This window comes from Callorhinchus milii, unplaced genomic scaffold, assembly GCF_018977255.1.
Source record: "Callorhinchus milii isolate IMCB2004 unplaced genomic scaffold, IMCB_Cmil_1.0 Scaffold16, whole genome shotgun sequence".
Lineage (NCBI taxonomy): Eukaryota > Metazoa > Chordata > Chondrichthyes > Chimaeriformes > Callorhinchidae > Callorhinchus > Callorhinchus milii.
Window position 1 is genome coordinate 16,652,967 of NW_024704757.1, and position 24,976 is coordinate 16,677,942.

Sequence of the window (24,976 nt, forward strand, 5' to 3'; positions counted from 1 at the left end):
CTCTACTGTTTTTGCCACCTAGGTGGATGACCTCACACTTCCTACATTATACTTCATCTGCCACCTATTTGCCCACTCACCTCGCCTATCTATATCTCGTTGCATTTTTTTAATGTCATCTTCGGTGTTTACTCTCCCTCCTAGATTAGTGTCATCCGCGAATTTGGATATATTAAGTTCAATGTCCTCATCTAGATCGTTGATGTAGATTGTAAGTAGTTGAGGCCCAAGTACTGATCCTTGTGGCACTCCACTAGTCACATCCCACCAATCTGAGAAGGACCAGTTTATCACTACTCTTTGCTTTCTTCCCGTTAGCCATTCTTCATTCCATGCTAATATATTCCCCTTAATTCCATGGGCCCTAATCTTGTGGATCAACCTTTTATGCGGCACCTTATCGAATGCCTTTTGGGAATCTAAATACACCACATCCACTGATTTCCCCCCTATCTAATCTACTTGATATGTCCTCAAAAAAATCTTCCTTTTTGTAAAGCCATTTACAGGGTTGAGGAGGGGAGTGGACAGTGCAGTATGTTGCGTGACTACTTTCTGGGGTGAGTGAAAATGAAAAGCAAAACACCGGCAAAGTGTACTGTGGATGTGCAATAGTTTCATTAAGTAGCTCACTCTGCTGCTGCTGCTGCTGCTCTTTGCTGTGTCAGTCGAGATCATGTGGAGGCTGCCAATGGCCAAGTAGTAAAGAACGCCATCAAATACTGTGTAAACTTGAGAGTCTGTGTGTACCCTGTGTGTGCACTGCAAGAGGTGTGTGTACCCTGTGTGCACACTACAAGAGGTGTGTGTACCCTGTGTGCACACTGCAAGAGGTGTGTGTACCCTGTGTGTGCACTGCAAGAGGTGTGTGTACCCTGTGTGTGCACTGCAAGAGGCGAGTGTGCCCTTGTGTGCACTGTGACAGGAAATAATTTGGTCACTCAATCCACAACTGTGTGCAAGTGGCTGCCGCATTTCACCCACTAAATATACAGTCAATTCACTTTCCAGTATATTCTGTGAAGCAATTTGAGAAGTCTCAATGATGGGATAAGGAGCTATATCAAATGCAAGGATTATTGTTAACATAACCAATCCTGCCCAATCCAGGTACAACTACATCAATTTACATTTATACAGCTCCCTTCACGCGGGGTAGCGACCTGAGGCACTTGTTCAAGGTTTCAAAGGAAAATGGCAATATTTTCTTTCGATCATATTACACAAACCAACGTCAATGTAGAATAATACCACAATGAGCTTTCTCTAGTCCAGTGAAATCCTATGATTTTACGCGGCATTCAAGCTGAATCATTGTCATCTTGAGCATGAAACTGAACTCTTCCCGACCCAAAGGTATTTCACTTTTCTTCCCATTCATTCAGGGAATTTGCGAGTGGAAAAAGGACTTTATTTTGCAGATTCTTGTACACATTTGTTTTTTTTGTTAAGAGACTGACGTTTCAATGACATTCAATTCTTCCCATTGCCGTACCTTTCCCACATGAGAGTGCTTGAGCTTGAGTTCACTCTCATTAAAAAAGAGCTATTAACCTAACCACTTCTTCAACACAGTAGCACTTGTTGACTTTGGCTTTGATTCATCACATCTAGGCTCGACTGCGCCAAGTCCCTGCTTGTCAGGCTTCCCAACTCTTCCCTCATAAGCTGCAGATCATCCAGAAATCTGCAGCCCATGTGCTCTCACACACCAGGGTCTCTGACCCTATCACCCACATCCTCGCCCGACTTCACTAGCTCCACATCCCTCAGAGGATTGAGTTCAAAATCCCCGTCCTCACTTTCAAGTAACCACATGGCCTTGCCCCTTCTATGTTCCCCGCTCGGCCCACCATCGGCAGTTGGGCCTTCAGCCTCTCTGCCCCTGCTCTCTGGAACTGCATCCCACATTCCCTTCGCCTCGCTCCCTCCCATGCCTCCTTCAAAGCATGCCTCAAGACCCTCCTTTTCGACTGTGCCCTCCGATAACTCTCCGGCCACCCTCCTCTCTATCCTCCATCCTCCCCGATCTCAACCCTCCCCCCCACACCCCTGTGAAAGGCGTAATAGAAATGTAATTTTGTTTTGTGTGATCCATCTTGAAACTCTTCACCTTACCTTATAATTGAAGAATGTCTTTTGTCCCTCCTAGAGGTTGATGTAATACTACATGGGCTTGGTGTTAATTATAAATGGAAACTGTGCCTGTCTGTACTCGTAGAGACTCGTGTAAATCACTGCATTCCAGATATCCATCTTGTGGAGTCCTGTAGCTCAGTGGTTAGAGCACTCGCTTTGCAAGCGAGAGACCTGAGTTCAATTCCAGACAGGTTGAAACCATGGGCAAGTTTCCTTACTCCACACACCTAATAATAATCCCTCCAAAACCAAAAACAATAATAAATTGGTCATTTTCAATGTACGACTGTTTGTGGGACATTGCTGTGCGCAATTGGCTGCCGCGTTCGCCCACAAATATACAGTCAATTCACTTTACAGTGTGTTCTGTGAAGCGCTTTGGGACGTCCTCCCGACGTGAAAACCGCTATATCAAATGCAAGGATTATTATCATTATTATTACCTCTGATACTGTAATTTCTCTGATTTCCTCTCTCAAGTTCTCAAACTGTGAGGTTGGCTGCCAATTGTCCCACTGCTGGGTATTCTTCAGCTATTCCCAAGCCATCCCTTAGTCTCTGCCCTAACCACTGAATGTAAAACTAAACCTTACATTTGTTATAGTGCCTTTTCACATCATTCAGACATCTCAAGACTCTTCACAGAATGTATTGCAAAGTGAAGTGACTGGGTATTTTATGTGCAAAACGCGGTAGCCAATTGCACACAGCAGTGTCCCACAATGCCCCCTGCATTGAGTGACCAAATGTGATGATTACCCTGGAAAGCGGTCCCACAGTCGACCAACAGACTTTTACGCTTCCCATTTCCATCTAAATCACCATTTAGTCACAGGTTGCCATTAATAACAATAACTTCAGAGAATCAGAGAAATTATTATTATTACAGATTGCCATCACTTGTGTAGCCCATTCATCTGGTCAAATCCTCAGTCCCATAGCGCCCCCCCCAGTGGCTACACATCATTTACCCTTCAGTCACAGTTACAGGTTGCAGCAAATTATCCTTTTATCAATCTAAGAAATGCGTTACAGGTATTTGTTTGTCAATGAAAAATGTGAGACTTCCGAGCACCCCATGTTCTGCTCTAGTTGAGGCCTGCTAACTCAGGCCAGGTCTGGGTTTAAACCTGAGGCATTCCAAGTCTTCATGAATCAATTTCACGCTCGCCAGTGGTTTTACTGCTGAGATGTGGGGAGATGTTTCTGCAATCCTCTCTTTGTTTAACAGACTCAACCAAAGTCCATATCAAATGCTTGTCATCAATCACTTAACAGTCCCCGCCAATGTTAATTTGAGTCTTTGTAGTTTGCGGTCACTTTGTCGGAAGCAAGATCAGTTTTTATAGCTGGATCTTTGGAAAGGCTTTGAGTACTGGCTAAATTTATGATTTGAACAATTCCATTTTGACACTGTTCCAGACATGAGGGTGAGACTAGATGGAGATAGCTGGCTTCCAAACACGGTTACCAATAAATGTTCACTCTCTGAGTTGGATTGATAAAGGTTGAGTGATGATGAATTTACACTAGTATTAGCAGTTTGGGAAGTTCATAGAATTGTACAGCACAAAAAGAGGCCATTCAGCCCATCGAGTCTGTGCCGGTTCTTTGAAAAGAGCAATTAATGTCAATCCTACTCCCCAGCCCTTTCCCCATAACCTGCAAACCCATCCTCCTCAAATACCTGCCCACCGTGTTTTTAAAAGCTGTTATCGAATCAGCCTCGACCACCCTTTCAGGCAATGCGTCCCAGATTCGAACAACTCGCTGCTTGAAGAGATTTCTTCTCACCTCCCCTCGGCTTCTTTTAGAAACTATTTTAAATCTGTGACCTCGAGTCACCGACACACCCACCAGTGCGAACAGTTTTTCCCTTTCTAACCTATCAAATCCCTTCATGATTTTGAAAACCTCTATTAGGTCTCCACGTAACCTTTTCTGCTCCAATGAGAATAATCCCGGCCTCTCCAGCCTTTCCTCATCATCACGGTCCTTCATTCCTGGTACCATCCTCGTAAATCTCCCCTGCACCTTTCCAATGTCTTAACATCCTTCCTATAGTGTGGTGCCCAGAACTGGGGCAGTATTCTAACTGAGGCCTAACCAGCGTTTTATATTGGTTAATCATAACCTCCTGACTCTTGTACTCTATGCCCCTATTTATAAAGCATAGTATCCCAATTGCCCTTTTTATAGCTTTATCTGCCTGTCCTGCCACCTTCAAGGATTCATTTACCTGCCCCCCAGGTCTCTCTGTTTTTTTACCCCCCTTAAGATTGTATTACCGCCTATATTGCCCCTCATTCTTTCTACCAAAATGCATTACCTCGCATTTCTCCACTTTGAAATTCATCTGCCATGTGTCGCCCATTTTACCATTCTGTCTATGTCTTCCTGCAGTTGGCTCCTATCCATCTCACGGTTTACCACCCTACTTAACTTTGTATCGTCCGCAAACGTGGAAATGGTGTTTGCTATACCCAAGTCCAGATCATTTATGTATATTAAGAAGAGCAGTGGTCCTAATACCGATCCCTGTACACTTCCCTCCAGTCAGAAAAGCAGCCGTTCACTACAACTCTCTGCTCTGCGTCCCGGCCAGTTCTGGATCCATGTGGCCACTGTCCCTTTTATACCATGGACTTCTATTTTTCTTACAAGTCTTTTATTGGCACTTTGTCAAATGCCTTTTGAAAGTCCATATAAACTATAATCTACTGCACTACCTTCATCCACCCTCTCCGTTACCTCATCGAAAAATTCTATTAGATTTGTTAGACAAGATTTGTCTTTAACAAATCCATGTTGGCTGTCCCTAATTAACCCATATTCGTCTAAGTGAAGATTTATTCTGTCCCGGATTATAGTCTCCAGGAGTTTCCCCACTCCTGATGTTAGGCTGACTGGCCTGGAGTTCCCAGGTTTGTCCTTCTGTCCCTTTTTGTACAGGGGAGTCACATTGGCCACTCTCCAGTCCTCGGGCATCACTCCTGTGTCCAACGAAGATTGAAAAATTGTAGCCAAAGCCTCCGCTACTTGTACTCGTGCCTCCCATAGTAACCTCGGCTGCATCCCATCCGGACCGAGCGACTTATCTATGACTTATCTAAGTTAAATGCATTCTACCAGAATTTGGTTCTTATCTCCATCAAAGGCTGTATTTGGGACAATATCTCATCAACAACAACAACTTGCGCTTATATAGCGCCCTCCATGTAGGCAGCATCTCAGAGGCTTATCAGTAGCAGAGCCTGACTCCGAGCCGGGGGGAGGTGGGAGGTGGCTGTAAGCATAGTTGAACAGGAAAGTTTTCAGACAGGACTTGAAAGAGGGGAGAGAGGGGGCAAGGTGGAGGGATTGAGGGAGAGAGTTCCAGAGCTTTGGGGTGTAGTGGCTGAAAGCACGACCTCCGATGGTGGTATGGAGGGTGCGAGGGAAGAGCAGAAGCCGGTCTCAGTCGAGCGGAGACGCCGGGAAGTGGATTGTGGAGTGAGGAGTGAGGAGAGGAAGGGAGGGGCCAGGGAGTGAAGGGATTTGAACACGAGTGAGAGGATCTTGAAGTCGATCTGTTGGGTGATGGGGCGACAGTGGAGCCTGGGCCAGAGCTGGTGAGATGTGGGGACGGAGTTTGGTTGGGGTCAGTAGGCGGGCGGCAGAGCCTGAATGAGCTGATCTTGTGAATGGTGGAGTTGGGGAGACCGGCAAGAAGGGGATTGAATTAATCCAGGCAGGAGGTAACAACCACATGCACGAGGGTTTGGGCTACATTTGGGGTAAAGTAAGGTCGGGAGGTGGGCAGTGTGGCGGAGGTGGAAGAAAGTGGTCGTTTACCCCAACAAGTCCTGAGCCTATCAAAGCAGAGTAAGGTTCTCTCACATCATATTAAGAACTCCTCTTTGTTAAGAATATATTAAGAACTCAATCACCTGGCATCTCCTGCTTGATCTAAATTAAAACTGGATAGTGGTGCTTGGCAGAGAGGAATCTGTTTATATGTTAGACATTAATCATTGTCTATGATTTGTTTCAAACACCAATGACCCCTTTTAACTGATTGGAACCGATTGATTCCATTCAGCTTCTTGTGCAAAGCAGATTATCACACTCACCTCGTCCCGTCACTCTGTCAATGTGTTGCAGTGTTACAGTTTGCTTCACTAAGTGTATATTTTAATTCAGAACGTGGATTGTGTTCAGTAGCTCAGTCCACATGAATTTATGCAAGAAATTTAATTTCTAAGCCTTGTGTTTAACTGTGATTATTGTTTGAAAGTACAGTACTGAACACTTTATATTCCCTTCAGAATAGAATTGCTTACACTGTGCATTGTGTTACTGGGCTGGGCTTTCCCCAGAGCAAGGACATTGTGTAACACCCAGCTTTGCTTGTTGTCAACTACACTATGCAAATTTCACTCGTCATTCGCCGCAGTTCATCATGAAGCGTTGCCAAGAAATGACAATTTGGGCTTGTTTTTCTTTTTGTTTTAAATAAATAAAGCTTTAAAGTAACCTGTTTATTTCTCTCTCTGGAACAGTCAGGATAGATTGGCTGTCTGAACAGCAGATTGTACTGCTCTGCTGATGAACAAAATAATAATCATTCTTGCACTTGATATAGCGCCTTATTCACGTCATTGAGAAGTCTCAAAGCGCTTCAAAGAATATAAGTGAATTGACTGTGTATTTTGTGGGCGAAACGCAGCAACCAACTGCGCACAGCAGTGTCCCACAGTCGTGGATTGAGTGACTAATTTTTTTTGGTGGGTGTAGAAATCAACAATACAATAACACAAAATGTGTGTGTGTGAGACAGTTTGTGTGTGAGATTGTGTATGTGTGTGTGTATGTGTGTAGAATCTTGGAAAATCCAATTGAAAACAAAGCTAAACATCAAGTGAATCCAAACTCCACGTCTCCTGGTTGTGACAGTACCTTTAGATGAAATGTGATCCGACATCTGACACAACCTGTTTCATGGCTCGACACTGTGTGATATACAAGAGCTGAATAGATGTTACAATACAGTGAAATACAATACAATTTACATGGCTTTACACTTTACATTTGTACTTGTGATAAAAAAATGTTACAGTACAGTAAACTACAACACAATTTAGACTTATAAAGCACTTTTCATGTTGGGAGGATGTCCCAAAGAGCTTGATAATTCAGCCTGGGCAGCAAAGCTGAGGGTGGGAGCTGATGGAAGTGGGGGTGGGGTGAGGAGAGGAACGATGACCGAAAGCACGGACAACATATTGACCCTTGACAGAGAGGAAGTAGTGAACAGGTCAAAGGGATCTGAGAATGGAGATGTAGACAGCAGCTACCAAGGGTGTTGTTATTAAATACGCCCATCTCTGGGTAGGTGCTATACAAATGTAATTTTGTTGTTGTAGGTTTGACATTGGACCAATTCAGAAACATTGAAATACTGGTCAGGTCTGGCAGCTCCCCCTTCTCATCCATCCACCTATACTCTACGCCATATGGTGACCCTCTCTCTACTCTCCCCCTCACTGTGACTGGCTGTGTATATGGCTGCTGTAGTAACCCGCGTGGAACCTTCAACACAGAGGATCACTTGTCTCTTTGGGTCTGTGCTTCCTTCATTGAAAGAACCATGCAATCACTGCATGTAATAGTAATTATTGTGAAGTGCTCTAAAACAATCTTTCTTTCTTCTGACTAACCTCTGCTAAAAAAAAGCCACATTGCGCTAATCTACGACCGATATCATTAGCCACAGGTAAAGCTTCCCGAGGACCACAAGAGCCATTACATCATATAAGCACAGGGTCAATGAGCTGCGTGATGGCATATTAGGATTAAAATATTTTCAATGTGTTTAATCCTGATTCCCACCACCATCACCCACTCCCCACCACCATCACCCACTCCCCACCACCATCACCCACTCCCCACCACCATCACCCACTCCCCACCATCACCCACTCCCCACCATCACCCACTCCCCACCTCCATCACCCACTCCCCATCACCATCACCCACTCCCCACCACCATCACCCACTCCCCACCTCCATCACCCACTCCCCACCACCATCACCTCAACCAGGAATATGATGTGCGGAGCCCGGAGAGCGAGCGATAGAGACCGTGTGAGAGAGTGCGAGGGTCCTGCCTCCCTCCTACGCAGACGTCAAGTGTTCGGGTCATTCTTTAGCCGAGAAAAGTCCCCCCAAAAAGCCAGGAGTTTTATTGTCACAAGTTTTGGCCAATGAACGTCCTGCGACCTCTGACCTCATCCGCGCACCTTAACCTGTCATTAAAGTAATGCACTCAGTGACAACAAAGGCCCCGAGGCCACAAAACACAGTCACTACACTTTACACCGGGGCTGAGAGGCACTTGGGGACGTCTCGTTATTAACATCAACAACAACAACAAATATGATCAACATGAACAGCATTGGCCCCTTTGGCTCTGCCCTGCGCCGTGCGTGCCCTGCGCCGTGCGTGCGTGCGTGCCCTGCGCCGTGCGTGCGTGCCCTGCGCGCTGCGTGCGTGCCCTGCGCCGTGCGTGCGTGCCCTGCGCGCTGCGTGCGTGCCCTGCGCCGTGCGTGCGTGCGTGCCCTGCGCCGTGCGTGCGTGCCCTGCGCCGTGCGTGCGTGCCCTGCGCCGTGCGTGCGTGCCCTGCGCCGTGCGTGCGTGCCCTGCGCCGTGCGTGCGTGCCCTGCGCCGTGCGTGCGTGCCCTGCGTGCCGCCGTCCAGGCCGCTCCCGGATCGCGCCGCCCACCTCCCGCTGCCGACAGCGAATTCGTGTTGACTGACCAGAGTCCGCGAATTCCCCCCCCCCCCCCCCCCCCACCCCCGCACAGCCCCGCACAGAGAGCGGCCCCGGCACAGCCCGCACAGCCCGGCCCGGCCCGGCAGGTAAGCGGCCCCGCGCGGTGTGTGTGTGGGGGGAGAGGCCTGGGAGCGGCTGCTAGGCCCGGGCCGGCCGGCACCGCCTCGGCAAAGGGCGGCTCGAGGCCGCTCCCCCCGCCCCCGGTCCCCCGAGCCCCGGCCCCCGAGCCCCCGCCCCCGGGCCCCGAGCCCCGGCCCCCGAGCGGGGACTGGTCTCGGGTGGGGAGGGGGAAGCGGGGCCGCGGAGGGCGGGGAATGACCGACTCACTCGCCTCCTCCACCCCCACAGGGTGGGAGCGCAGCGCCCGGTCAGTGCGGGGCCGGGGGGGGCCCGGGGGGGGGGGGGGGGACTGGCCCAGAGCCCCAGTGACACAGCTCAGGGGTCAAAAGGCTTTGGGTTGAAGCAGGTGGTGATAACGCGCCCCAAATAATAATAATAATAGTAATAATGATAATAATTGGTCACTTTGACCCCCGGCTCTTTGTGGGGTCGTCGCTGTGCGCGATCGATCGGCTGCCACATTTCGCCGCAAAACGCACAGTCACTACACTTCACGGTGTGTCCTGTGAAGCGCTTTGAGACGACCTGATCGGGCGCTGTATAAATATGAGGATCATCATTGTTGTTATTGATGTGAACGCCGGGGTCAGAGGCTCAGCCCTTTGCACAACACTTCAGTGAACAGTGACTGTCCCTCAGACAGAAATGCCGACCGCGTGCGGTGGGTTGGGTTGTGGGAGAGTCCGTCTGAACCTCAGTTGGAAGGAATGAAGAGCAAAGATTTCGGGATCAAATATTTTACTTATCATAATTTATGTACAGACCGCAGTGATCTCTTTCTTTAGAAATGCCTTGGTTACCCTAGGAATTCCCAGCACATAATCCAGGCAATGCCGGTCACTTACCTGGCAAGGTTTTCCTCATATCACTGACACTCCTCGCATTATTGCCAGGTACATGTTGGGTTTTTGTAAGGATGGGGAGAAAACAAGTTTACTTTATTTTCTCTCAAAAGATGTCTTAATGAGGAGTTTCATTAGTGAGTTTTGATTCACCTGCAAAATGCACAGTCACTACGCTGCACACTAAAATCCTGTGAAACACTGTGAGACGTCTCGATGACGTGTTAAGTTGCTATATGAAATGCAAGGAATTTATGAGAGAGTTCACACAGTTTATAGCACTCACGATTGTGGTATGTGGTGTTTATATTAAATGGTTAATACATTCTGTAAACAAAAGAATGTCACTGGTGGTCTTTGTAACTTCAGCCAAGCTTCACCCCTTTGCAATTTGACCCATTTGCAATTTAGAAACTGTACTACAGTATTTATTTTTGTCCAGCGCCTTGGGACGTTTTCCCGACGTGAAAGGCGCTGTACAATGTAATCTTGTTGTTATTTTTAAATGGTCAATAGATCTGCATCAGTGGGGCTTTGCTTTCCAACAGCGCAAATTACTCTTATTCAAGGAAGATGTCCACAGTTCCACGTACTGCGTGAATTAGTGATTGGAGATATTCATGTTTGCCTTTTATTGGGACGTTCACTTTTCTGCGGAGAGCTTAAGCTGTACAGGAGCTCAGGTGTACTCCAAAAGACTAGGGTTCAATTTTGAGAGATTGTTTGTTTATTGGGTTTACAATCTCCAAATTAATCCACGGCTGCAAGATGTGAGTCAGAAGGTGGAAGTCTGAGGCAGGGTGGGGCACCAGAAGATAAGAGAAAAGGAATGTGAACTATTTTCTGCCACAGATAGAAATCACACTGGAAGTGGGCTGGGCATGATTGCAGGCCAAAGCAGCCTCCGAAAGTCATTTTCTTGAAATTTTGGAACATTGTGAGCGGTGTGAAGGCCGGAGTTATCATTGCTGATCCTATCACATTTCCTAGAAAAATCACAATTTATAGTGATTTCATGTGGTTTTGGCATCTGCTGTCCTCTACCTCTCTCACAAGGCCTTGTAAGGCAACAAGCAGACTTTAGGGAGTTGAATGTTAAGTCCACTGGAACTAAAACTATTCAAGAGGGGGTTATTGCTATAATTTACAATATTCTTCTGATCGTCTAACATTATAGTCATCAAAAGCAATTCCCGTGAAGATTTTTTTAAATCAACATAAAATAACAGGAATTGCGGCTCATTGTACTGACATCAAGCCGGTTGGTTAAATCCTGAGTATTTGGTGCCATCATTCATTTAGTCCTGTTGCACAGTTAGAATAACGAAATGGGTTCAGTGTTTATTAGAGAGAAAATCTCCACGTATTGATTAGATTTAAATCCGTGCTTACGGTCACCTCCTCCCTCCCCCTGCCTCGATGACGGGCTCGCCACTGTTTTTCAAGACACACTGCCCCTCGTGAAGGACGCTGTATAAATGCAAGTTGTTGTTGTGGAATTCTTTTTTCGCTGTTGTTATGTAGAGCAAACTGAACAATTTCAGTTCTGTTCTATTTTGGCAGGAAATATTCATTGTTAATTTCAGTTCTATTAATTATTCTAGAAGTATTGCTTTCCATATCCAGGTATAACGTTTAACACATTTCTACTAATTTGTTATAAATAATACATGCATTTCATAATGGGGCTTAATCACAGATGGGGTTTTTTGGTATGTAGTGACTGTTGTGTAGCAAATCTGGAATAATGTGGAGAACAGGGAAATGCCACCAGAACGTACAGACATGAGCAAGTTTATCTTGTCATCTAAAGGACAGCACCTCCCAGCAATGCAGCACTCCCTCAGTATTGAGTTCAAACTGGTTTAGGGCTTAAGCCAACACCCAGTGACTCAAAACAGCTAACTTAACTCAAGATGTTGTCTGTTCTGGTTTATTGCTATCTGCAGAGAGAATTATATGAGTATTAATAGTGTTGTAATGATATTGTGTGATCAGTACAGCTGATTAAACGTTCGGAATTAAAAGGTATTTTCAAAATTATTTGTTGGACTTCAGTTATATTTCTACATTGAAGTTACAAGTGCTTGACTTAGCCTTTTCCTCATCAATTGAGATCACAATTGATCAGTTTCCTTTTTTGGGAGGAGAGTATAAACTTGAAATTCTGATGTGTAAAGTTTTTTTCTACTTTGGTAATACTGTATATTCTGACTGTTTTCTAATAATGCCGATGATCAAATTCCTCCACACTTAGTGTTTCGCCCCCATCTTTTATTGTTGATTCTATAGCTGGGTGAGGAAGAGGAATGTAAACTCTAGTAACTTTCACAAGAAATGCTGCAAACATTGCTATAAATCATTCAACTATTCTGACAAATCAGGAGGGCATTGAGAGTGAGTGCATCTGCAACACCGAGGGAACTGCCTGAAATTGACATTCTCAAGTTGAAAATATTCTATTACCCAGGCAACCATTAATTTCCCCACATAGTTGGTATTTTTATATTCTGAGTATGGAATATAATCTTCTTGCTCTTTACCCTTTTATTTTAAGGATGGGGAATAAAAATCCCATTATACCGACTTTTGTCACTTTGACTTTTTTTTGTGGATTTGAGATTTATTGTTTGCCCACAAAATACAGTAACTCCACTTAACACTATATCCTGTCAAGTACTTTAAGCTGTGCTCCTGACATTAAAGACGCTCTCAAACGCAAGTATTATTGTATTGTTGATTTGAATATTGTTGGTGTCTTGAATATCAAATGAACAAAATGTAAACTTTCCTTTCTTTATCTAATTAATTCAGATGCTGGAAAGTTAATAAGATTTAAGGTGTTTCTGTGTGTAGTATTGCTTCCTAGTTATAGAGGCTTTTTTTAAAATGCTTAATTGCTGTATTATTTTATTTTTTATGAACCTTTACAGATTCAGTGAAGAACACTAAAGAAGCCCTGACTGTAGAATGTCTCTCCATCAGTTCCTGTTGGAGCCAATCACATGCCATGCCTGGAATCGAGATCGTACACGTGAGTTATATTGTGGGGCGAACCCCTGGCTTCTCGGCAATATGAAAAAGGTCCTTTTCCCATACTTCTGGATCTCATGCAAGTTTTCCACAACATGCCTGAGCCTGTGGAAAAGTTCCAAAGCGAATCTTAAAAGCTTCCATTTCAATTGCATCCCAGTTGTTCACACCCTCATTTGTTTAGGCAGTGCTCCTTTTTATTGTCGATGGCTCATCAATTGAATGAGTTGTTGATATTTTCACTGCCCATGTTTGCTAATGTGGTCGACTGCATTGAGAAAAACCTCGTCAGCTTTTAATAGGTCAAAATTCCGATTTCATTAAGTGACAAGTGTTGTCCTTCAGGGATCATTGCTGGTGCCACATATTCTCACTCTACATAATTGACCTGAATATGAGAATAGAGGGGAGTGTAACTGCATTTGCAAATGATATTAAGCTGGGAGGTGTATTGAATTGTAAAAATAGCTGAAAATTGCAAGGAGCATAGGCATATTAAGTCCGGGTAGTTTGCTCTTTTTTCCCGGTGGCCTGGCTTATTCAGTGCAACATATGCAGAGATTGGCGTCAGCAAGATTTACATATATAGTTCTCCCATCTGGAACAATTTTCATATAATGTAAATAATAATCCTGCATCTGAAATAACATTAACACTTCCGAACGGCTCAAAGGACTTCACAGTATATACGTTTAAATATAGTTGCCGTATATTTGTAGGCAATCACAGCAGAGCACCTGTAGAAACTCGTTTCTCTTTGAAAATTGCCACTTTTTTTTAAACATCCACGGACACGGTTTAACGTCACACCCGAACGTTGGCACCTCCAACAATGCAGTGCTCCCTTGCACTGCACTGGAGTGTCAGCCGAAACCACGAGCTCAAAGGGGGCTCGTGTGGAGTGTAAACATTGGCATAGATGAGTTGCGACAAATGGCCCGCTTCTATGTTGCAACGTTCTGTGTAATTCCTCGAGTCCACATCAGAAAGTGCCTTTGGCCCGAACTGATGGTCTTCAGTTCTCGAGCGTCTCTAGTGTTTCAAAGTTGACTATTTTCCACGTTCAAAAAAGATTGTCTGGGTCAGATGGACTTCCGAAAATCAAATAGCCATTAGCCAGAGCTGTTTAAGTCTCTAAATCACAGGGTATTATACGTGAGGAATTGCGGTGTTTATTTCTGGATAAGTTCTAACTTTAACTAATGAAAGTCTGACTGGTTAGAATCCCACTTAACTCATCGAAGTGCATATTCAAGGAGTAGTGTGCCTTGTTTTCAGTAACCGTTTTAATTACTCTTTGACCCTCCTAAATTCATTATTGCATTAAAAAATTTGATCCATTAATCCAACCAGTCAGTCAATGCATTTCTCCATCCTGAGTGCGCTTCAGTTATGGAACAAATACAATAGTGAGCTTATTGTTTCTGCTGCTTTGTCAGAAGCTGCCTTGGAAACCAAGCTGTTCTGGAGGTGGGCTGGAGAGCCGCCTGCCTGTGCACTAAACAGCAGCAGATAAAGTGTAGGAGTGCCATTCCAGCTCCATTTTTAAATGTCAAATATGTGTTTGCTTGGCAGATGCCTGGTGGTTAGAACTGTGATTTTACCGATTGCAGATTCACCACCAAAGCCAACTTCAGGAATGTAGCCCCTGTGGGTCAGCCTCAACCACAACTTAATAATAATAATAATAATCCTTGCATTTGATATAGCGCTTTTCATGTCGGGAGGACGTCCCAAAGCGCTTCACAGAACACACTGTAAAGTGAATTGACTGTATAATTGTGGGCGAACGCGGCAGCCAATTGTGCACAGCAATGTCCCACAAACAGTCGTAGATTGAAAATGACCAATTTATTATTGTTTTTTGTTTTGGAGGGATTATTATTAGGCTCTGTGTGGAGTAAGGAAACTTGCCCAAGGTTTCGCCCTCTGCCTGGAATTAAACTCAGGTCTCTCACTTGCAAAGCGAGTGCTCTAACCACTGAGCTACAGGACTCCACTAAACTTGCATTTATGTAGCGCTCCTCACGCAGGCGCAGAGCGCTTGACAGTGGAGGAGCATGACGCTGAGCCGGTGGGGTAGGCACGGTCGACGAGGAAGGTCTTCAGGCACGACCTGAAGATAATAATAATAATAATAATAATAATCCTTGCATTTGATATAGCGCTTTTCACGTCGGGAGGACATCCCAAAGCGCTTCACAGAACACACTGTAAAGTGAATTGACTGTATATTTGTGGGCGAACGCGGCAGCCAATTGCGCACAGCAATGTCCCACAAACAGTCGTAGATTGAAAATGACCAATTTATTATTGTTTTTGGTTTTGGAGGGATTATTATTAGGCTCTGTGTGGAGTAAGGAAACTTGCCCAAGGTTTCGCCCTCTGCCTGGAATTGAACTCAGGTCTCTCACTTGCAAAGCGAGTGCTCTAACCACTGAGCTACAGGACTCCACAAGATGGGGGAGGAAAGGGCAAGACGGAGGGAGGCTTTTATGTGTTCAAATTGGTTCAACAAGATGGCCCATGTCTTTGCTTCTATGTTCTGGGTCTGCGAAGGTGATGTATGTTGCAGTTAGCATGTGACTGTTTTGGAGAAGGGTTCATTCAGAGATTCATTCATGCCTTGTTCTGAAGGCAATGGGTATTTATAACTGTACAGCCGCTCCGGGAGTAAACCCGGCCCCCAAACTATTTGTGAAGTTCAGCAATGGAACAAAGTCACTTGAAAAACAGTTATTTCATTGGCATGAAATCTGCTGCAGTAATAGTTCCCCTAAATCTACAAGTTACATTTTATAACCTTGAATTGCTTCCCTTTACTCACAAGAATTGTTTAACTAGGTTTCTTGCCATGAGCATGTATTATGAGATGCGTATGTGAGGTAACTTCAGCAATGTTATCTCCTTGTTTTTATCTGTCATTAAATATTTCATTGACAAATTTAATAAACGAGTAAGTCTGTAAAATCTAACTGTTGTTTTTCTCCTGTGTCTGTAGAGATAGCACTTAGCCCCAATAATCATGAGGTTCATATCTATAAGAAGAGTGGAAACCAGTGGGTGAAGAATCAAGAACTGAAGGAACATAATGGTCGAATAACAGGTACAGGCACAATTTGAGTTCTTCTATTCACTAGATAATCAGACTCTTCCTCACTTTCCAAGTCATGCCAGGTCAGCTACTCAAGAGAAATATTTTCTGAATTCAGACAAGGCAGAATTCTTCGTTTGTACCTGTTTATGTTGTAAATTCAGAGAGTTGTAAATGGTTACCAAGTCCTTCAGTGATGTGATTTTTTTTGTTACTGTCCGATCTGTGTACTTATGTTTCTGTGCCATTAACAACTGTTGGCGCTGTTGTGAGTGAGACACTGGTGCAGAGTAGGCTGGTGTGTGTGCTGGTAAGTTAATCATTGCTGTCTTACACTCCATAACTTATTCATTGTCTGTGCAGCTCTGCAAATATAAAAACCTGGTGCGAGAAGACAAGAGCCAGGCTCATTGCAATTTAATTATCTTTGTACACTACTATCTGGGGTTTGAAAATTGCGAGAAATAACCTTTGTACTATTCTTGTCTCTAGTAGATCCATTTGTTTTAAGTTGGTGTGCTCTGTGTTTACTATCAGCCAATTGTTCATCAGCCAAAGAAAATGATTCCTCTCTCCCAGCGTTTCTCCTCCTCCTCCTCCTCCCCTGAAGGCAGGGGCTGACTTTAGCTCCTGAGTGCCAATTCTTAATGCCTGATCTTAGGCAGAGAATTCTAACAGGTTAGATAACTATAGGTGGCATCACCGAACCTGGCCTCGCCCAGCAGTCACACTCAGTGAGGGCTACAGCAGTGGTCCCATGTGATTTCCCTCCTTGCTTTCCCTGCTCAAACCGTTTACAATGATAAAAGTGGTGTTTAATGAGAGCCAAACCCTGCCCATCCTCCAACTGGTTCTTATTATTTTGCTTAAGGATTGGCTTGGAATCACATTACATTATACATGCAGGGACCTGACTAACATGGCAGAAGGAAGCTGTAGATTGTTCCAAATTTTTGTTAGAAATGTTGCATAATCTGTATATTAATCATCTTCCGTTCAAAGACTCTGGAGATATTATCCGATCTGTGTGCTTATCTGTTCCTGTGCCTTTAACAATTGTTGGCACTGTTGTGAGTGAGACACTGGTGCGGATAGGCTGGTGTGTGTGCTGGTAAGTTAATCATGACTTGAGCTGGCTCACATGTATGATAAATAAGAGCCCGTTAGTTTATGAGACGAGTTCTGTTTGTATTTGGAGTTTGTAGGAAAAGCTGACTGACTCAGAGGCTGGGACTTTTGTACTATATGTGTTTGCTCTTTAGCTTATTATTGTCCAGTAAGGGTCAGGAAGGAAGAGAATTGAAAGGCTGATTGGTGAATGCTGTGTTTTGTGTATTTTCTTCCATGGTTTTCACAAGTGAAGATAATTCTAAAGTTCAACCACTGTCAGTAACCAGTCGCCATAACCTCATTTCTTATTATTCACGAGAGTGGGAATGGGAGCATTCAGGCTATTGAACCCAGTTCTGTAACCACTATAGACTTGATTCAGAAGTAATGTATTAGCAGTGCTCAAGATATAGTTGAGGAGGCAGAGAAGGAAGAGAGAGATAATATAATGTGCATACAAGTACTTCCCTTTAAATTTCCCTTTAAGTTGATCCAAGTTCCATGGCTATGAATAAGAGAGAGCGAGGAGTAAAGCTTGGATATTGGATCTGACCAAGTGAAACTGCGTTAAAAGATTTCACAAATGACACAAACCAAAACAGTGTGTGCTTAAATGCAATGAGTTTTTTTTAAAATAGAGCATGGCTTTAATGTTTCCTTTGACATTGTAAATTGAGGAGGATGGAAATAGCTCCCGATATCAGCTTTGTGCTGCACTGACCTGCTTTAGCTCCCGCACTGATTGCTGGCTGCACTTTCTCTGCAGGCATCGACTGGGCTCCCCAGAGTGATCGCATTGTGACCTGCGGCGCTGACCGTAACGCTTACGTGTGGAGTCAGAAGGACGGGGTGTGGAAGCCAACGTTGGTCATTCTGAGGATCAACCGCGCGGCGACATTTGTGAAGTGGTCTCCTCAGGAAAACAAGTTTGCTGTCGGGAGTGGAGCTCGACTGATCTCCGTCTGCTACTTTGAAGGGGAAAATGACTGGTGAGTGAGTAGCAGGTAAACCAGGGCTGCAGTTACCGCTTGTTGACTTGTGTGTTTTCAGTGCCGTTTGGTGATTGGTGTATCAGCAGTTGTTAACTGTTGCTGATCCCTTCCCTTCGTCATCTGCACAATTGCCAGTAGAACCATTGATTTTTTTTATGGCTCAATTGTGGGGAAAATTGGAATTTAATATTCGAGGTACAGATCACATTATCAATCCAGTAATTCAGGTAATGTTCTGCGGAGACTTAGAAAGCTCAGCCAGTCCCTCTGGCTTATGGTTTCTCTGTTAGTGCTAGCTTCCCCACTAGAGCTATCTATCCTAATATTTTTTTTCTGAAGCATTACATTTTCTTTCATGTGCCGATAAGGGCTCAGCTTTTTGTGTTGTTTCATTCCACATTCTAACAACCTTCGGAGGATATTTTTAAAAGCCGTTCCTACCACCCTGACTTGAGTTACCCAAATAACACACTTTTATACAGTGGAGTAATTCTGGAGGGTGTTGGCACAGGTTGAGTGATGTCTCCCAACTGCCCGATGTGTTGTGTGATACTGAATGTCATCAGTGAGCAGGGGGAGAGCAAAGGGAGGAGAAAAATGTAGAAAGAAGGTTTCTGAAAAAAGGCTGGAAAAATTGTATTGAGTGGAAATATGAAAACTGGTTTCACTCCCAAATGATAAAGTTTTGTTCACAGTGGAATTTGTTGTGTATACATCAGGCACAATGTGATGCTTTAATAACATGTGGTTACTTTACCCTAGGTGGGTGAGTAAACACATCAAGAAGCCAATTCGTTCCACTGTCCTTAGCCTTGACTGGCATCCCAATAATGTCTTACTGGCAGCCGGCTCCTGTGACTTCAAGTGCAGGTAAGAGATCCTACGCTTTTATTAAGAGGATTTAAAATAAAGCTGCACCATGCCAAGGATAAGACGTATCTGGATGTATTTCCCTTCTGCGTCCAAGAAACTTGTGCTTTCTTTGATAAACTTGGTATTGCAGTCTCTAAATGAATTACCAGGCAGCAATCCAATTTTAGGATTACGATGATGTTCTCAACTGCTGGAGCAAAGCTCAAGTGGCTTCTTAAGGACGCTTAAACTCCAATCAGATTTACGGACTTTTCCGTCCCTTATGGTTAGTGTGGAGATTTTCCAATGATACTTGATGCTGAAAACAGTTACATAAAATAACAATGCTGTTTTCTGTTTTGTGAAAGAGTTAATGGTTTAATATTACAGATTGCGTGTAATATTATGGATTATATTATAGGAAATATTTTATTTCAGCACCAGATTTCCACTTGTGCCGGTCTTGGCAAAATCATTGTTTCTTTTGAGTTTAGCACGTAAAGTAATGCAGTGACTAGTACCATATAGAGGCCTTGGTCCCTCTCATGTGTTATCACCACATCTCTGATCACCTGGCAGAGTTGTGTATTATTGTAATAATTATATAAATAGCTGCTCTTCAACGGTCTGTTGGTTAAACTCCAGCAGTAAACCTAAGGCACACTCTGGGGGCCCCAAGCCTTGGCTCTTGCCAAACTGCGCCTGACGCTCTCTGGGATTGGATAAACAGAGTGCATTTTTCCGGAGAGACCGTGCATTCTAATCCGGGCGCAGGGAAAGCTCCATGTGTAGGTGGCACACATACATGAAACCAGTGTGGTTTGCACACACTTAAAGCATGACGATGGGTTTCCACATGTGTCAGTTACCTCACCATCTGCCATCTTTATGCTCAGTACTTTCATCTAATTAGTAGTTTTCTGGTGTCAAACTGTATTGTCTTTAATGTTGCCACAATGATAATTATGCAACTGAGATGTAAAGTTAGCTCCAGAACAAACCTTTTTAACTTTTCAGTTTTCTGTTGTCCTCAGAGTTTTTTCTGCTTACATCAAAGAAGTAGACACAAAGCCTTCAGCTACACCCTGGGGATCCAAAATGCCTTTTGGCCAGGTGATGGTAGAGTTCGGAGGCACAGGCAGTGGGGGTTGGGTTCACAATGTCTCCTTCTCTGCCACCGGCAACCGCCTGGCCTGGGTCAGTCATGACAGCACCGTGTCTGTTGCTGACGCTGGGAAAAACATGACGTAAGTACTGTTGACATGTTCTCGTATTTTACACATCTGTTTATCCCGCTGATCAGCCCTGGTCTGTAAATTTCGCAGACAGATTTGTTAACAAGAAACCTTCGGAAGTTAGAATGTCTCGATGGCTCCCACTTAACTTTCAGGAAACTATTGCAATAACTTGATTTATTTACCACAGTCAGTGACTGCCAAGTGTTCACGCTATGACATTCCTGGTGCATTAGGAACAGAGAGGCGTGTTTACTGGCACCTGGTGCTGTATTGACTGGGAAACTGAAATAAGGTTTAACTCAAGACATTGCAACCCATGTTGCCCCAAGCACAGCATGTACACAACTGGGAGAATGGGCTACTAACTGGGGGTCAGATGGGGTGTTTCGAACCAGACTGGCTTTTATATTTCATTGAGAAGCAACAAAGTTATCCCTGCGATTGGAATAAATTTACACTTGATTTTCTCTGAGCAATCTGCGTATAGGTGAAGAATGCTGGGGTTTGTTCTGAATAAATAAAATACAGGAATGCTTCTTGGTGCAATATGTGTTTGCACCACAGGGTGTCATTGTTCTTAAGCAACTAATATTCTTCGAGACGTGTCAAAGCGCTTCACAGAATATACTGTAAAGTGAATTTACTGTATATTTTGTGGGTGAAACTATGTGGGCAACCGACCTCCTTTTAGCTCAACAAAGTAATATGTAGATTTATTATTAAATTATGTCTGAGCAGATAGGTCAGCAGTTCTCTCTGCCCTTCCAGCTGCAGAAGTAGGGTCATTGTTTAAGGGGCAGTACGCTAAATAATGGCAAAGGATATTTAAGAAAAAAATGGTTGGAATTAAAATTTAATTTTATTCTTCCTAGGATTTCTCAGCTGAAGACTGAATTTCTCCCTCTGTTGAGTGTGATTTTTGTCTCTGAAAATAGCATAGTGGCAGCAGTGAGTACATCTTGCTTTGGTGTTACTAAAGTCTTTGGATCTTCCCAATCTTCTGTCCAATTCAGATCCGCCTGCTAATATCTCAAACATTATTCTGTTGAAGTATTTACCACATTCCATCGTATGATGCTGCTCATCATTCCCCCCACTCCCATATATTTTTTCTTTGGTATTCAGATAGAGTCCTGGCATAGGAAGCTTGAGTGGGGGGGTGGGGAGAAATCTGATCCCACCAGAAGTACTTTACATATTGTGTTTAAAGGAATATATTAGCTCCCAAACGCTGTGTTATATCACTAGCACTGTGTGAAACTCCCAATTAGTGCACTGGGGCTAAGTGTGTAACAGCAGGCTGTTGATTGTTTTAATATACTTGTCCAAAATATTCCTGTTTGCGTTATTCTGTTCATGTAGAGGTTCAGTGTAGAATGGCAAATATTACATGTTTAAGCAACCTTCGTCTTCAGTGTAAGCTGTAATACGGACCAGCCTTTTGTGTCTGCAGGGTCACGACTGCTGTCCGATGCTTTTCATATATGATGATCGTGGCTCTCTGACGTACATCTCTAAGCTAGACATCCCAAAGCAGAGCACTCAGCACATCATGTCTGCCATGCAACGCTTCCGCAATATGGATAGAAAGGCGACCACCGAGGATCGGAATACAACACTCGAAACTCTTCACCAGAACAGCATCACGTAAGGGTCCATTTCCCATCTCCAAACCCCAAGAAGGTTGTTAGGGAAGCTAATAATCATCAGAGTTGAGTTTTGTAGTTAAAAGTTTTGTTCCGTTATCACTGGGGTAAAGAAAGCCTGTGATAGAACAACTTACCTGTTGATTGTTGGTGTCTGTCACTGAGTTTGATCGGTTATTGGTAGATCTGCAAAATGTGCAGTTAAGAAGTCAGTCAGTCAGACCATGTGTATTGCTGTGAAGTCTGACAGTTTATAGAATCCTACAGCACAGAAGGAGGCCATTCAGCCTACTGTGCCTGTGTCGGCTCTTTGAAAGAGCTACCAATTAGTCCCATTCCCCCCGCTCTTGGTTTAATGTTGTGTGTCATATTTTTCTTCTAGTTTTGTAAAAGGTTGCAGAGGTAGGGCACAATATTTTTATCGGGGTACAAACTTTGTCCACATCTCGGAAGCAGTAAATTTGACTGCTTTTGCCTTCCGATTTGAGCTGCTACAGAACTGGTACAGCTGAACAGGAGGAAAATGGGCACTGGAGCAGTACCGTATAAAACAGTCTGCTCAAACCGGTAAATGATATCCTTTCTGCAACGCATTTTTCTGTGAAGCGCTTTGAGACGTCTCAACAATGTGATAAGACACTATATCAAATGTAAGGATTATTACTATAAGCAGATGCCCCTCTCTGTACTCCAAACTCTCAGAGGGCCACAGTTACTTATTCAGTCGGAGGAGACAAATCAAAGTGGGCAGGGCTGTGTAAACAAAACAAGAGTCACCGTCTGGGCTGGAAAATCTTCTTTTATGGCTGTTTATTTTGCTTTCCAGCCAAGTCTCTATATACGAAGGTGATAAGAGAGACTGTCGGAAGTTTTGCACAACTGGCATTGATGGCGCCATGACAATTTGGGATGTGAAGGTAATATCATTTATTTTCATTGTGGAACAGAAATTCTCCCACACAACTCAATAGTTGTAGCATTTCAAGCTTTGACTCTTTTTTTGCTGTTTAACCCATTGCGTGCCTCAGATGTATTTGCTCCGTATCTTCTGGTTATTTCAACGGTCTCGTGCTTGTTCGCAGTGATGTGGGCTGGAGACGAGAGCTTCTCATTAGAGAATGTGAAAGTGGGAGGATTGCACCTGTTATATTGACTAGCTGCAAAGCAGAGTTAGTGGAGGCAGGAAGTAGGGTAGCTAATGATGCCAAGGATGATGGAGATGCATCTCTGGCAACATTCTGGGAGACAAAAGGATCCAATTTAGACATTGAGTCAAATTAATATAGGGCTCGGAGCAACAGGGAGAAGGGGAGCTTTTGCGCACATTTCAGTGGGTGCTTTTCACCTCTTCCTTTAATAATTGCACATCTCTCTTTGCTTTTTATTTTCTCTTCTTCCCCCTCTCCCCCCCAGCTTGTGTGAAACTTTCCACCTGATATTTGAGCTCTAGCTGATTTGCTAAAGGGTTAAATTCCACAGCTAAACACTCTCAATCTCTCTATTTATTGCTTGCAGACTCTGGAGTCATCGATCCAAGGCCTGCGCATCATGTGAACGGGAATGCCTGTAATCTAGCACGACAACACACGAGAGAGAGAGAGAAAGCCCTCCTTTCACCTCCCACCACCCCCCGACCCCCAGCAGCTAGCTATTGGCTAGCAAACAAATCCTCAAAAACAACGGCACTGAAAACAACCTGAAACAACGCTCCAGTCGCTTCAACAATTATTTTTGATTCAAAGGAATTTAAATATTTGGTTTAAGATGGATATTTTTTTCTTGGCAAAAGCTGCAACTCAACAACATGATTTCCGCAGCGCACAATCTGAAGAGGGCAATAATGTACACTAATTTAAGGGGAATTTTATGTAGTGTGTCTGCTAGAAAATAAACACTACAAAACATGGTGGTTAATGCTGTTGTGTTTTGTTTAAATAAAATTGATTGTGTGGCTGTCAGGTAGCTTGCCACTCGCTCACCCCCCACCCCCGCTTGACAGAACCATCCCATCTCACTGTGCATCCCAAGTGCATTCCAATGTGTGCTGCTCACTGACTCGGAAAGAGTTGTAAAATGCACTTAAATTCCGCAATTACACTTATTGAGCTGAGCCTCCCACGTGTTGTGATCATGTCTCCTTCCTTCCTTTGGCTGCTGTATTTCTCATTACTCCACCAAGAGGCAGTCACACAGGACGTGTATTGAGACGTTCGCAACTGTTGCACAACTCAAACCATCCAGTGATATGCCATATTATCACCTGAAGAGCAACATTCCTGAATACAGTAAATACTGAGAGTAACCTGAAACCTTCATCTGTCCCTGACTGAACCTTGCCAGCCAATTGGGACATTGTGTGGATTGTGCTGCCGCAGTTGCCAACAAATCCACAGTCACTCCATTTCACAATAAATCCTGTGAAGAGCTTTGAGACGTCCTTCCAAGTTGATAAGGTGCTATTCCAAATGCAATGATTATTATTAATTTCATAATTCAGAAGTACCACAAACAAACTAAAGAGGCAGGTTCAAGTGTCAATATGTAAGTTCTATTAATCTGTAAACGAATGATAAATTACTGAAGTTTAAACAAGGAAGCAGCTACTTGTTTTCTTGAGTTAGTTAAGCTCAAAGGGTTGTGGCTTTAATGCCCTACACTACACCAGGCATGAGCTCTCAGTGTAGGCTGACGCCTTAGTCATGTAGTGGGGTATGGGTGGAGGTGCCACACTCCAAACTTCCCCACGATTTATTTGTGGGAGACAGACCTACTATCAGGACAGCTGTACCCTCGATCCTCTGTTGGCCTTGAGCAGTCAGTCAGAGGCTCGATCTGCCCTCACAAAGAGGAATAAAGAAACTGCAATGTGGATTGACCTTTAATTGTGGAGACCTGTAGCTCAGTGGTTAGAGCACTTGCCTCGCAAGTGAAAGGACCCAGGTTTGATTCCCAGGCGGGCAAAACTTTGGGCAAGTTTCCTTACTCCACACACATGCCTCTGTTCACCGAGCAGTAAGTAGGAGCCCGGTTGTTAGTCGTTTGGCGGATTGCTTTTCCGGGGGTGGTAATACCTTCCAAAAAATAAACCTTTAATAA

General features: G+C 44.1%; 1 protein-coding gene across 1 annotated transcript; it reads left to right on the top strand.

Moving 5' to 3' along the window:
• Positions 1-8,905: 8,905 nt before the first annotated feature.
• Positions 8,906-23,786, top strand: LOC103186876 (actin-related protein 2/3 complex subunit 1A-B). The gene is made up of 10 exons (XM_042341078.1): positions 8,906-9,039; positions 12,849-12,949; positions 15,950-16,054; positions 17,919-18,141; positions 18,907-19,014; positions 20,031-20,243; positions 21,107-21,182; positions 21,688-21,881; positions 22,707-22,797; positions 23,396-23,786. Exons 2-10 carry the CDS (start codon positions 12,886-12,888, stop codon positions 23,432-23,434), a joined length of 1,113 nt encoding a protein of 370 aa, XP_042197012.1. The 5' UTR covers positions 8,906-9,039; positions 12,849-12,885; the 3' UTR covers positions 23,435-23,786.
• The last annotated feature ends 1,190 nt before the right edge of the window (positions 23,787-24,976 follow it).